Genomic DNA, 14,257 nt, shown 5'->3' on the forward strand with positions numbered 1-14,257 from the left:
CATACTTTTTCCGTTTACATCTTCAAGAAACAGACATTTTGTCTGGTTATAACGGACTGAAATTTTGCTGCGTCTAAGCAAAGATCTATGGAGCAATCTAAGCAGAAAGAGCAATGTTTCTTTATTATTTGAAGGGAAATGTTCTTAATGTGCTGAATAACTGAAAATATACCAGAGAGGCTATTAAATCATTTTCTCAAAATGATTTTTCATGATAATGAAGATACTAAAATAAATTGCAAAATGTACCTGCAGTACTGAAATTACAGTAAACATATTTATTGTTACTGTTTTCTCTCAGAGTAATAATGAAAGAGCACTGAGGAAATACTAATTTTATTAAAGTTATGCAACGGAATTTTTATTTCAAACGATTTTAATAAAATTTGCCATTAATTTCAAAATCAGAAATTCTCACGACAACAGAAAATAACTCATTACAGGCTTTAGCCCTTGAATTCATAAAATCAAAACATATTTTAATAAATTTTAAAATTTAGAGATATTTCAAATACAATTCTCCACATTTACCGCTATTTCATTAAAACGGGTAAAAATGGTGGCATCATCAATGCAAACTGCCATTGCTGGTTCTTTTGCTTGACTTTTCTAAAAAATAGTTTTTCGTTAGAAAATTGCATTTCAGCAATTATAAATTTACATGGTAAGGTTTGTCAACAGCACAAAATTTGTTTCCTGGTTCACTGACTAGCCAATGAGAATCATCATTTTCAAGTTGACTTGCATCACCATTGACAGAAATAGGACTTGTTATTAGTTTTATATTTCTCCCAAATTTCCTGCAATCACTTTTCAATATATTATCTCTTGTTGTCCAAACTTTGATAGTTGACTTTAGCCGTTTAACAAGTATTCTTTTGTAAATCTCTGAAATATGCTTTATTTGGAATTTATGTGCAATCTTCATATGAATGAAATAAAAAAATCTTAATTTAATCTTTTAAGCTTTATAATTTAATGTTAAGAGTATAATAATTGCATCAAGAATTAATAAATAATAAAATATCTTTGAAATATGAAGAATTAATGCAATACAGAATGTTTTGGATTAAACTCACGAATTTTTATTACATTATTCCATGTTGGCTGCATTAAAATCTCAGCTGATGTTTAATTTTCTGGGCTGATTTTTTCAGATCTTTCTTCATCTTAAAAAGCTTTACTCTGCATCAATTTTTGACTAAATTATTTTTTAAAAAAGTCGCTTTCTATTTGATGCATATATTCATTTAAGTGAAACCAAAAAAATAAATGAACTAGCTGAATGATTCCAACAAATTAATAAATCGAATTACCATATCTGGATTTTTCACCTTTACTGTAAATAGACACTTTCAAACCTTGAGCGTTTTCCGTTGAAATTTCTTGTGACACTGTTAAAGGTGGCATAAATCTTGATTCACCATCAACCAATTTTTTGAGATTTGGTCGAGAATTCATCTGAGTATCTGGTATATCACTGTGATATATCAATGGAGTTGCAATTCTCAAGGTTCTAGCTGAAAACTGTGGTCGTTTGACATTCGAGAAAATTATTAATAAAACATATTTAATTCTTATCCTTCTTTTTATAATTTTAAACATCTACTCAAATAGAATTATAAGTAGTTTTCAAACGAAAAATTGTGTAAACCTTTCTATATAGATATATTTACCAATTGGATCTATTTGACTTTCCTTAATTGTTAAACAAATCAGCAAATGTCCTTTCTGAATTTCTGCAGGTGGAAATACGTATCCTCTTAGCGCTTTTGGAAATCCTGGTACTGTGTGAACAATCCATGCAGCTGCATCAGTTACTCCTGGATCCATCATTAACACACCTTACAAGATTGTGATTATATGATTTGCCATTTTGTAAGTCTAGTTGATGTTACCTTTGCTGTTTGATTTCGTTTTTACTTTTGGAAGATCTGGTGGAACATTGCTGTATGCAATAAATTTGTTATTTGCATTAAGAGCTACAACATGTTCAACAGCTCTACCAAACGAATGATCAACAAGCCCAGTAATTGCTGGGTAAACTTGCCAGTTTGCAGCTGCCCCTCCAATAAGGGCTTTTCCTGTATTTTGTGCAGGTGCTTTATACAAAATGGCCCTGAAGAAAATTTTGCAGTGGGCATAAAATTAATTCTGTTAATGGTCACACCATTAAATATCTTTATTTATTGATAAAATGGCGGACATAATTGAATTGGCAATTATTTTTTTTATTCTTTCATTGTTATGCATGCTTTGCTTTTAGTAATGCGATGAATATAAAATTATCAAATGCTGGTTGTTACATTAGGACAGTAAATGAGCATTTCTTCCAGCATACTGATAGAGTTTTTCTTATATCTTAATATTTCAATGTATCTAATAAACTGCCAACAAAAGTTATTCATAAAATATTCATGAAATTTTCTTTAGTAAATGGCATCCTACATTTTACAGACTGTTAACTTATTAAATCACTCCTGCTGTTCTTTTAAATCCTTTAAATCTTAGATTTTGACAAATTATATCTGATAAATAAACTCAGTAACAAATAACTATTTGCTTTTTTGTTACAAATAGATGCTTTGTTTGGCATAAATAAGTTCAATGGTTTTTTGCTCGAAAAGAACACTTTCTGTAAAATCTGAGTTGACAAAAATACCAATTGGTTCTTTTTAATTTGAAATTTATTTCCTCCCTATCTTATGGCTTTCAAGTTTTGCGATATTTTTTGACTACAAATTCACTTGATGTGTTGTGTTTGAATGAAGACTATTCTATATGTTTATTCTGTTGACTAATAAAACTAAAAAATCATTTGAATTATTTGAATGCAATTCTATTTATTATAGAAATTGAAATTGAAAATAAATTTCAAACCATGAAATTGTATTTAATTTTTATAATAATAACTTGAATAATAATAATAAATTTATGCTGAAATATTTTAGCACTTTCTTACTGTCGACTGCTATTACGGTTTTCAGCAACCCTGGTTTTGTTAGAGTTGAGTCAGGAAATTTAATGCTGTCTAACAATGTCTAAGAATCAAATCCTTCTATGAAATATTAGGCTTGCATAAGTTCCAAAAAGCATTTCTTTAGTAAAGAGTAAATTTTTTTGGCTAAAAATATAAGCACGTTAATGTGTTTCTAAAGATAAGCACACAAAGCAAAAAATTTTATTAGACAACTGCTGAACTAGGAAACATGCTTGGGCGATTCTGCATGAACTGCATATTAAAACTTAATTTGAACGCAAGCATTATCAGATGTGAAAGTTGCTTTCTTATAAAAACCAACGGTTTTCAAAATGTCCGTAGTGCGTCTGTGGGATGAAAAATATTTTTTGTTCGGGATAAGTATTTATTTAGAACGTGGAAAATTATGCACTTTTAAAAATGAATTTCTAAGATGCATTTTTTAAAAAGTAAATCGTGTATGCTGTGCACTGCAATTGATTGATCAAACAAGCAGCAAATGATTAATTATAACTTAAGCGGTAATTTCTCTTAGATAAAACTCAATTATACTCTAAACAACGTTATTCGCTGTGACCCAATCATTTGTCACTACTGGACACTAGATTTAATTTGTTTTTATTTTCATTTATTATTTAAATTTGTTTTATATTTACAAATATGAAGTTTCATTAGCTGAGCGTTATTGTCAGTTTAGTTCTCACATTATAATAGTTATAAATAGCCTTTTACCAGTCTGCTGGTGCAGCTCCATTTAAATCTTGACATTTTGACGTAGCTAATGAAAATCTAGGAAAACTGAGCAATAAAAGGAAAAACCATCTAATGTGCATGATAAGGTGTTCTTCACTAAATATGATTTTCAGTTTCACTGATATTAACATTCTATTGTATAATTAAACAGCCTCTCTTGTAGTAAATTTATTTAAAATTGAGCTTACATCAAATAAACATGACAGATGAGTTGGATAAATAGATAGCTTTGTGCTGATTATAAATAAAAATAAACTATTGAAACAAAAATACTTAATTTTTTGTGTTGGCAGCAAAATGTTACTGTGTAAAGGGTGACAATAATGAAATTTATGCACTTATGATTCTTCTGAAGCATTTGTTTAAAATTACATTTCTGATTGTTTAAATTGATTGCAAGTTTAAGTTTTCTTTATTGAATTTAATGTGTACTGCTTAGTTTTATAATATTTTTTCTCATAATGTGCTATACTGTTTTGTAATATATTATTTAATGTAAGTTTACTGGATTCAAGCTTTTTTATACTTGTCATGAAAAGACAGCAGAACCCATGAAACTATATTTTTCTTTAATAAGAAATCAGAAAAATATTATTTCCACATTTTATATTAGCAAATGCTTTATCACCGTCAAATTGTTTACCAAAGTAAAAATTTCCATATTCATACTCTGTGTAGCAATGCTAATTTTACATTACCCAATAATGGAAACAATGTTTTGCAAAGAATAAGCATTTAAATATTGAATTAATAGCCTTATTATTATTTGTAATATTTTTTTATTAGATGAAGTTGGATATCAGTTTTTAAAAATCAGAAAAAGTACATTATATTATTGAAAGTAAGCAGAAAATGCAAAAATAGTATAAATCACGTAATTGCTATACAGCAAAATATGCTTAAGGGCTAAAATTTATTCAAAATGTTTAAGAAATTATAATTTATAATTAAGCGCAAAATATTATCAGATAAAAATTTGTTGTTAGAGTACATTATTGAATTTTAAAAATATTATCAATAAAACAGTAAACTGAAGAATATTTTTTTATTATAGTATTATAAGCTACCTATATTTAATCTTTACAAGGAAAAGATGTCTCCAGTTCATACCGCTAGGTTCGTGCTTACACAACAAGAAATTAAAGGGTTTATTGGTCTATCATAGCAACAACGTTCATTAACTAACTATACACATTTGTTATTAATGTTTACTTACAATCCATTTACGGCATCTGATGGCATTATATAAATATGAATGTGAAACTGTTATAATTCAGAAAAAATTAAAATATTTAGTGACTGTTTAAAATTAATTCTTTTGATTCATTTAGTACTCCTTTGGTGAATTTTATGTTGCAGCAAATGCATTATGAATATAGGTAGCTATTAAAATAGGGATTCTAAATATAAATTTTCTAAACAGTGGTGTAGATAATGAATAATAAAAAATAGCCACCTTCCTCTACTTTTACTTTACGTTTGTTTGTTGTGGGTGCTTATTTTATGATTCATTTATTCTCAGTCTAGGTAGTTTTGAAAATCTGTGCGGCTTTTCGAAAATATTTCTCAATAAATGGTATGTGGATATAATAATAAAATAATAAACAAAAAATAAGTGAGTTGCACACAAAGCAAGTCAAATAAATGAACAATAAATAAAAAAGCAATTTATTTATCTTAGAAGCCAGAAAGTAAATGTTTACATTACCTGCGTACATAAATTTTTGTCATACAAAAATTTTACATATAATAAAACGTATCCAGGATTGATGAAACTTTAATATTAAAAGAATTATTGATGAATGTTATATAAGGGTTTGGCAATTTTGCAGCAACATATCCTGAAAAATGCTTTACAGCCAACATACTACCGTTTGTCGAATCTTGAAAATAATTGTTTCTACTCTGCGAATGTTTTCATACAAGCATATCATGTCGTTTTATTTAAAAGAATGTTCATAATAAAAAGCGTTTATAAGCTTGCAGTTCATTTTGTTAACATCTCTATCCAGATTTTCTTCTTGAAGAATTAATTGTGTACACGTAACAGCCACAAAACTAAGAAAATTATGTCTCTGCATTCATTACATCATCTTATACTGATCTTTATTTGCAAATGTGAATTAAGTTAACTGATTATTATGTTTAGTAGTTCTTAAATATAATTTGAGATCTGATATTCATCTTCATCTCACTCAGTAATCATTGAGAAATAACAAAACTGTTGCTTTATGGCATTTTTACAAATAAATATGAAGTTTACAAATCATATATATTCTTTAATATTTGTACTTATAGTGAGTCGCTTTTTTGAGATCTTTTAGTGTTTATGAGCTGTTAAAACTTAAAAAGTTCTGCTCAGTGTTTTCGTGAGTTGTCTAATTTATATATTATATGAATACTTTACAAAATACAAAATATGAATAGTATGTGCAGTCAGTTAAAAATAATGGATTTATATTTTAGTAAAAAAATAAATTGTAATAAAAATGTCTAAATGTAACAAAGTAGAGCACTTCTGCTGTATATAGTTGTAGATAGTTGCACTTTTATTATAGCTAAAATAGCATTATCTCATATAATATTTTTTCTATATAAAGACAATAAATGTTTAAATGTTACAAACAAAGTAATAAAAATGAATCAATTCAGTATAATAGACGCTGAAAAATTTTTTAAAGTTCAATTCGCATTTGTTGCTTTCTGGTGCAATGCACGGTTATATGAATTTCTTATTGAAAAATTAGTTATCTTACGCCTTACCACGCGATGAGAATCTACAATGACAAAAAGCGAGAAAATAAATTTTCTAATATTCAAAATTTTCGTTTCAAAAGCAATACTAAAATGAGAGAAAACTGAATGAAACACAAAAATGATTACATTTTGAAGCAATTTGAGCATCCAGTATCTGAAACATTGCTTTTATTTGCTCCTAAATGTGGATAACATTAAAAACCATTGTTCTAATGTGTTTATACATCTTAAAATAATATGCAGATAAAACTCTTAAAAACATACTAACTGCAATTGCTTGTTTATAAAATGATTCAAAACCTTTTTATAGTATTCAAAAATTTTAATAAGCAATAAATGAACTTTATTAGAAGATGAAGCCGTTTAAAGCATAAAGTAATAGGAAAATGATTTTTATAGAATGCTAATTGAACCGCCGGGCTTACCTCATCTTGTCTTTAATTGTCAAGTTTTGTTTTAACCTCTTAGTTCTTATCGACTTCTTGAAGAAATTGCGGCAGTTTTCAAATTCTTCTATTCTACTTTTTAAAAGTCATATAGCTTTAATTCATTAAAAATTTTTTATTTTGAAATGAAATGAAGTTTGAAATGCACTTCTTACATTTTATTAATGTTTTGTTTAACATAAAATATGTTTTTGCTCCTACGAATCACCATGTAAAGTATACTGATGAAGCACAATAATTTGTCAAACTTCCAAATTTTTAATACTGCTTATAATTATATGATTTTATTAATAACACGCGCAGCAATTCAGATGTGCTTAAATTCACAAATACCGTAAAATTGAAGTTGAAATAATTGTTGATACTGTTAATAATTCATGATAATAATGTTGATAATAGTTGAAAACAAATATTTTTATACATTACCCATTTCCAGGATTACTTTTTGCTTTGTGATAAGCTTATAAAATTATGTAAAAACTAATATTTGCCAATTAAGAACTTCGAAATTAGATTTACATTTGTTTCTACACTAAAAAGCAATAAAAAATGAACATTCATTATAAGAAAATGACAGCATATGATGAAATGCATTAATTTCCACATATTAAATACTTTTTTCATATTATATTTGAAATCCACTTATTTTATTGTTTAGTCTTGTTATGGGCAAAAATTATATGCAAACAAATTTATTGTAAATCATGTAAATCAAATATAAATACATAAATAAACAGATATGCATATATTTCTTCATATACATATGTATTATAAGAAGATAAATAAAATATCATCATAATCTGATATAACTATTGTAACAGCTATTACAATGTATAAACTACTTTCAGCTATAATAAAATAATTCAAAGCACATTTGTAAAACAAATAGGGTAAAGATAATTTTTTCGTCAAATTTTTAGTTTTTCTGGCTTGTTTCACCTTTTTCAGTTTTGCCGAAATTAACAAAGTATGGGAATTCTTCTTTGTACACTCTTATGTCAATCTAAGCAAAATAAATATTATATCAGTTATTCAACAATCTAAAATTTTGATATTACCTTTTTTGGTCCTCTAATAAAATTGAATATTGTACTACCTTCTTGAGAACACTTTTCAAAAGACTGCTTATTATCAAAAAATACACGAGCTGATCCGGTTGGATAGTTGTAGACTTCATCTGTTTGGATTGCTAGATATGCAACACCTGGATACTTCTCATCAACTAATTTAGCAAGCATGGCTAAAATAAAACAAACGATTAAATTCCAATTTAAAGCAATAATTATTAAAATTACTTACGAGCGGTCAGTCCAAGCGGCAAATTAGAGAGCATAACACAGTGATTACGGTCTATTAAAACATCTCTTTCCTCCAAACAAACACCTTCAGTAATAATCCATGGTTCAAGGATTACCTGAAATATTGATCAATCAGTGAATTTATTTTTCATTATAATATGCAAAACTTTCATAAAGAACTTACTGGTCGAGGTTCACCTGGTGGATCTTGCAGTTTTACTTCATAGCCATCGCCTACGTGTCGGCTACTAGCAAGCATAGCCTTCACATCTTCTTCTTTTTCAAAAAGTAAGTATGCGCATTCTAAACATAAAGCCCAATTAATAGAATAAAAATGCTTTCATTAGCATTTCATCATCTACCATTGCTAGGACGTCCGACTATGCCACTGAACCAGTTTATCTCAAGATTACCAAATCTCCGAAATGCATCATGTACTTTACCTAAAATGAATTAGTGAAAATAAATATAGAGCTTTATAAAGGCAAATAACTAATACATTTCATAAAATGCAACACTTGAAACATATTGTTGAAGAAGTTTTTTTATCTGAAGTTTTAAAAGAGCACTTCATTTCATATTTCTCATAAAAACTACAGTTTGGTTATGCAACGGCAGCTGTGCATGAAAAGTTTAAATAACAAAAATATTTTGATTATTGATATTCAATATTAAAATGTACATACTTTCTGGCCATTCTGTGGGCAGATCACGCACAAATACTTTTCGCGAAACGGATAACTTTTCTGCAGCTTCAATGATACTTCTGTCTAAAAATTGGGATGGCTTCCACAATGATGAAAATTCCATCTCTAAAAATCAAACACAACTTTTATGCAACCAAATGTTCTAGCAAATGTTGAATGAATTTAATAATAAAGGTCGGTGCATGCAAACATTAAAATTCCTTAATAACCTAGGTCAGTTACAAATACAACTATTTGTTGAAAGATTTATGTCGGTCAAAGTGAACAAATATTATTTCATAATATTACGTTCAATAATTCTTAACAATAAGGACAAAGAGTTCATATAATGACTGCAGTATTGTCTATCATTTGATCTGCGTTAACCATACAGCATGCAAAGGTTGTGTAACTTTCTTCAAGAAATGCATTTTTATTTTTATCTTCATAATTTACACTATTTTTATCTTCATAATATTTTATTAAAATTACTTGAAGAATATAATAAAATTTAGCAGTTCTTTGTTAGAAAAATAATTTTTATTGATTATAATGTTTTTGCTTATGTTCATTTTTGCTATTGCTGCTGTTAAATATTGCATTATCCAAAAATTGCATTAAACTCTGCAGTGATATGTCTTATTCATTTTTTATCTTATGAGCATCATTCGAAAAAGTATTCGGCAAAAAATAACATGACTTACTAGGTTCCTTTGGTGCAGCGTCTAACGCTGCAGACATAAGACTTTCGAAAATTTTATCATATAATCCTTGTTCTTTTCGTTGATATTTTCCAATCTTTTTCTTGTTTTGTTTCGACATCTAAAACAATTTTCATTAATTCAATAAAAAAATAATAAAATTAATGAATTTAGATATTGCTTACTGTGATCCTTAAAATGATTTAAACTATAACTGCAAGTTTTTCACCTTTAAGACAATCGAGCAACCTGTCAGTTAGGCAAAGGGTCAGATAATGGCACTCACAGTTGACACGCTTGCTCCGCTCCATGAGCTATGCTTTTTTTGGTTGGTGGCTTCTTCTCATTGGTTATTTAAAAATGTCTGTCCATTTTGTAAGCTTCTAAAGAAAGATGTTATTGGTTTAATTATTTTCCATTTTTATTGGTGAAAATTATTTTTTGAATTTCTTATGTGCTATTAATATTTCTGGTCTACCATTTAAATCTAAAAAAGTGTTCCACCAGTTTATGGATTGTATTTGCTTATAAATCCTTAATATTTTATAATAAATCTTTTTTTGACATGAATTAGAAATAGTTCAGCCATAGTTTACACCATTTTACTTTTTCATGTGCTTATGCTTTAAATTAATTTAATGATTTAGAAAAAACGTTTATAATCATCACTTTTATTGTAGTATAGCTGAATTAAATATCTATGTTGTCTGTTTTGTACTATATATAAAGGAGGCTTTTAAGTGCAAAAGTACTTTTTGCAAAACTTCTGGCATGATGTTTTACAAATAATCATTTAACAAGTATTACCAATAACATAAAAATATACTTTCAGCTGCCTTTCAAGATAAAAGCTGTTTGTTGAAAATCTTTTCCGCCAGCAGATTAGATTCTGTTGGGCAACCTAGATATAGACTATTGCTTCTAACCAGGGCATTAAAGAAACTAATTATAGCCTAAGCATCACTGCCATAAACGACGCTTTTCTTTATTATTAAAGGTTATGATCCAGAATACACTGACCTTTATTTCATGCTGAAAGCCCCCTACTGAGCGCAGAAGTTCATCTAATCTTCAGAAATGTAGCAGGTCACTTTCTGCTTTGATATCTAAAATGCTGAGCTTGAACAGAAATAAAATTCTCTCCAATTTGTGAATTGATTATGTTTTACCTCAGTCCTCTCTTTTTCTGCATAAAAAACGTATTGCAAATTGAGTTGCGTTAATAATATCACTGCAGAAATGATTGACCAATTTATGTATTTAGTCCTTTACAACCTTCAGATTTAAGCTAATTATAGGTCATTTTCGATATAATATTTAAAGCTTCCATTTGTTCACTTAAAAGGGATCGTGTTTTAGTTCATTACTGCAAATATTGCATTGTTAAATGCCAGTTAATAGTTAATAGAAGTTCAGCAACAATTGGAGTTAAATACGAGACACAAAATCTTTAGCTTGCTACGGGTGGGCATACTATCTCTAGCACATCTCTGCGTTAACAAAAAACACTGGGCTTGCTCACGGATAGATACATTTATTAGCAGTATGCTGCTTAATACTAAGAAAAAACTTGGAATTTAGAAAAAAAAGAACGTCCTGGCTCAGTATGCATATAAATATGAGAGTGAACGTGGTTTTCTACAAAATAATCACAAAGTTGAATGTAAAACAGATGACAGTACTGTAAAAACTACAATAGCGAAGAAGTTTTAAGTTACTTGCTGTAGAAGAGATTCCACTGGTTAAACAAATTTACAGTCACAAAATTAATCAAGCATTCACTGCTTTGGAAACCAATGGTCGCTTTCCAATATAGAGTTCAGCTCTTTGAGTAATATATTACAACTGTGCAGAATCATACTACATATGTGATCAGCACTTGCACACAGATAGAGTCTGGGAAAATGTTCTGATTGAGCAATTACATTACAAGTTATTTTTACTATAGAAGGTAGCGTGAGGCTACTGTTTGAAAGAATTATAAGATTTGTGCGAATAGAACTTTCAAAACAGTTCTGAAGTTGTTTCAACACTTATTTATCATACAAATGTTTGTCTGTGATAAACAGTTGTCAGTAATATAATCCTAAAAGCGAATAGAGATGTGGTCACATAAAATCAAAATTTTCAGGCACAACTATAGGTCACCCTTAATTCTGAAATAATCACATGTGATTTTGGAATCTGATACTTTTCATATATGATAAGTTTGCTGATACTTGTATTCAAGGCTGTTTCTTACATTTTTGCCAAGCCGTGCACTGGCAAGTCCTTTGGTCCTTATTTAAAGACCTGACATAATGATAAATATGAAGTAAAGAAGAAAATTAAAATATTAGTGACAACATCATTTTTATAGGTTCACAACAATTTGGATTTAGATTCAGCTGATAGAAATAGAAATAGAAATAGAAATGGAGTTCCTTTTATTTGAATGGTTCCGGTAGATGCTCAGAAACAGATTGTCGCTTCGGAAGTTATACATAGTGGGCAGTTGTAAACAAACAACCTCTTGGAAGGTTAACATAACTGTTTCAACGTAAAGGCGGATAAAAGTTATTTATGCTTTATTTATTCTATCTGCTGATAGGTAAACACAAATAAAAGAGTGTTGAAGTTGTGATCAGAAAAGGCAACAGGTGGAGAGCTGGTTAAAAGTAACAAATTCTATGAATGAAAGTAACAACAAATTGCTGCTCTTACCAGAGACGCACAGATAGTCAGCGCTTAATGGAAGTATTTCTGAGCATCATTTTATACTGAACTTCTAAAGCATTAGATCCATGAAGATGGTTGCAAACATAATGAAATGTTACTTTTAGAATAGAAATAAAAGTACTTCACATACAATATTTCAGGGTTAAGTACAACGTGACACTAGGTTATAGACAATAAACAATACATGCCAAAATACATCTGCAGTTGTCGTAACTTTTTACATTAACTGAACAAGAGATAGTTGGGAAAAGCATTCTCCTCACCTCTAGTCTTTGGCAATTTAGACGGAAGCTCTAGCCTACGATAGAGCTGATCGTTAGAGCGTGTCGCTGTGACGTCATTTCCGTATGTATATAAGAATGCGTTATCAATTTTTACTTTCACTTTAGCTCTTCCGCGCACAACTGCGTTACACGGTATTTACTTTGGTAGTTCATGCTAAATAAAATTCATCAGAAATATTGTTATAGCGTCTCATAAATTAATTACAAAATAAATAGTAATGCGAAAATTTTGTTGGAAACAATATTTCATAAATAAAGCATGCTGAAACCAGCCTTATAAAGAACACAGAAAAACATATTCCCATTAGTAATTATTTGAAAATATTGCTAGACATTTGGAAACCGTTTATTTAAAATAATATGTACTGCAGTAGATTAACTAGGGGAAATAGGCAAAATATTTTCTTATTTCCTTATGAACGACCCCTGTTGTCCACCAAGGAAATCTAGCAATTTTATTTAAATTATGTAAAATCATTGCTAAAATTTAATTTGTTGGAATAAAATTTCCATAATTTAAATGTATATCAGTTATTCATAAATTGCAATTTGTAATTCATAATATATGCTTTCATTTGTACTTCATGGATTCCGCAGAAATCAACATTTATATTTAGCAATGATAGTCTTTATGATAAATTTTCTGCTGTAAACTTAATATTTTCGAAATTTTAATAGTATTGTGGTATATTGGAAAATCATGTATGCATTCACTTTGAATACGGTGAAGATTTCATCAGTAGTTGTGTGTGTGTGTGTGTGTGTGTGTGTGTGTGTGTGTGTGTGTGTGTGTGTGTGTGTGGATCTTATTTGCTTATAGTATGCGTTGTGTGCACTCCAAATAAACAATTTTAAGCGTTGATTATGAGTGTTGTCCCCTCTGTTGTAATAAAATATTACAGGTATCAAATCCAATTTGCTAAAGTAATCCATGAGAAAGCAAACTAGTAGTAAACACTATAAAAATGTAAAGAAATTAAGTAATGATCGCAATGTGTGAGTTTCTATCTGAATTACGAAATATTACATGTAACATCAAATGCATTGAGTTTCGTATATATTGCTCTTTTTTATGCTTTGCTCATTTTAAGCATGAACTTGTTCAGCTAACAAAGTTATTTATGAAACAAAACTGGTGACTACAAACAAGAAACAAACAAAAACAAGTAAAAGCTTTTATTTACAAAAGGTAAAAATCGATGCTAATTGGCAAATGCAAAGACATTTACAAATGTATCTTATTTTTCTATGAAAATGCTTTAAAAAGTAAATTCTCAGTTTGTCGTAACTTTAAATATAAGCATTACTTTTGGTGAACAAATGCTTTTAAATTTAATTTTTAAATTCTATTTAATTTTTCAGTTTTAATAATCTTATAATTTTAAGTTTAAATAAAGTAAAATTTTTAGTTTAATTAAATATGGGTTTGTCATATCAAGCTGCAAAAGATTGACATTTCTTAGGCTACTACGACAGATTAACTAATGATTACGTATTTCATCCCTGTGTTTCTTTAAATGTAATAAAAAAGTACCTTGATGAAATAAGCAATGAAAAGAATTCAAGAAAGAAAAAACAAAAAGATTATAGCATAACTATATAGTTTGATCATAATTCATGTGAGAAAATATGCT

At 28.6% G+C, this 14,257-nt stretch overlaps 3 protein-coding genes across 3 annotated transcripts; all 3 read right to left on the minus strand.

Moving 5' to 3' along the window:
* Positions 1 to 507: 507 nt before the first annotated feature.
* Positions 508 to 3,864, minus strand: Tsp_07446 (deoxyribonuclease II family protein). The gene is made up of 6 exons (XM_003381714.1): positions 3,713 to 3,864; positions 1,899 to 2,119; positions 1,677 to 1,823; positions 1,362 to 1,520; positions 662 to 888; positions 508 to 609 (listed from the first exon to the last, which is right to left on the minus strand). Exons 1-6 carry the CDS (start codon positions 3,862 to 3,864, stop codon positions 508 to 510), a joined length of 1,008 nt encoding a protein of 335 aa, XP_003381762.1.
* Positions 3,865 to 7,852: 3,988 nt separating this feature from the next.
* On the minus strand, positions 7,853 to 9,044 carry Tsp_07445 (putative cytoplasmic polyadenylation element-binding protein 4). Its single transcript, XM_003381715.1, has 6 exons — positions 8,921 to 9,044; positions 8,597 to 8,677; positions 8,419 to 8,537; positions 8,236 to 8,350; positions 7,995 to 8,176; positions 7,853 to 7,939 (listed from the first exon to the last, which is right to left on the minus strand). Exons 1-6 carry the CDS (start codon positions 9,042 to 9,044, stop codon positions 7,853 to 7,855), a joined length of 708 nt encoding a protein of 235 aa, XP_003381763.1.
* Positions 9,045 to 9,262: 218 nt separating this feature from the next.
* Positions 9,263 to 9,932, minus strand: Tsp_07444 (hypothetical protein). Its single transcript, XM_003381716.1, has 3 exons — positions 9,831 to 9,932; positions 9,625 to 9,742; positions 9,263 to 9,387 (listed from the first exon to the last, which is right to left on the minus strand). Exons 1-3 carry the CDS (start codon positions 9,930 to 9,932, stop codon positions 9,263 to 9,265), a joined length of 345 nt encoding a protein of 114 aa, XP_003381764.1.
* Between the last annotated feature and the right edge of the window lie 4,325 nt (positions 9,933 to 14,257).

Source organism: Trichinella spiralis (assembly GCF_000181795.1).
Source record: "Trichinella spiralis strain ISS 195 chromosome Unknown Scfld1, whole genome shotgun sequence".
Lineage (NCBI taxonomy): Eukaryota > Metazoa > Nematoda > Enoplea > Trichinellida > Trichinellidae > Trichinella > Trichinella spiralis.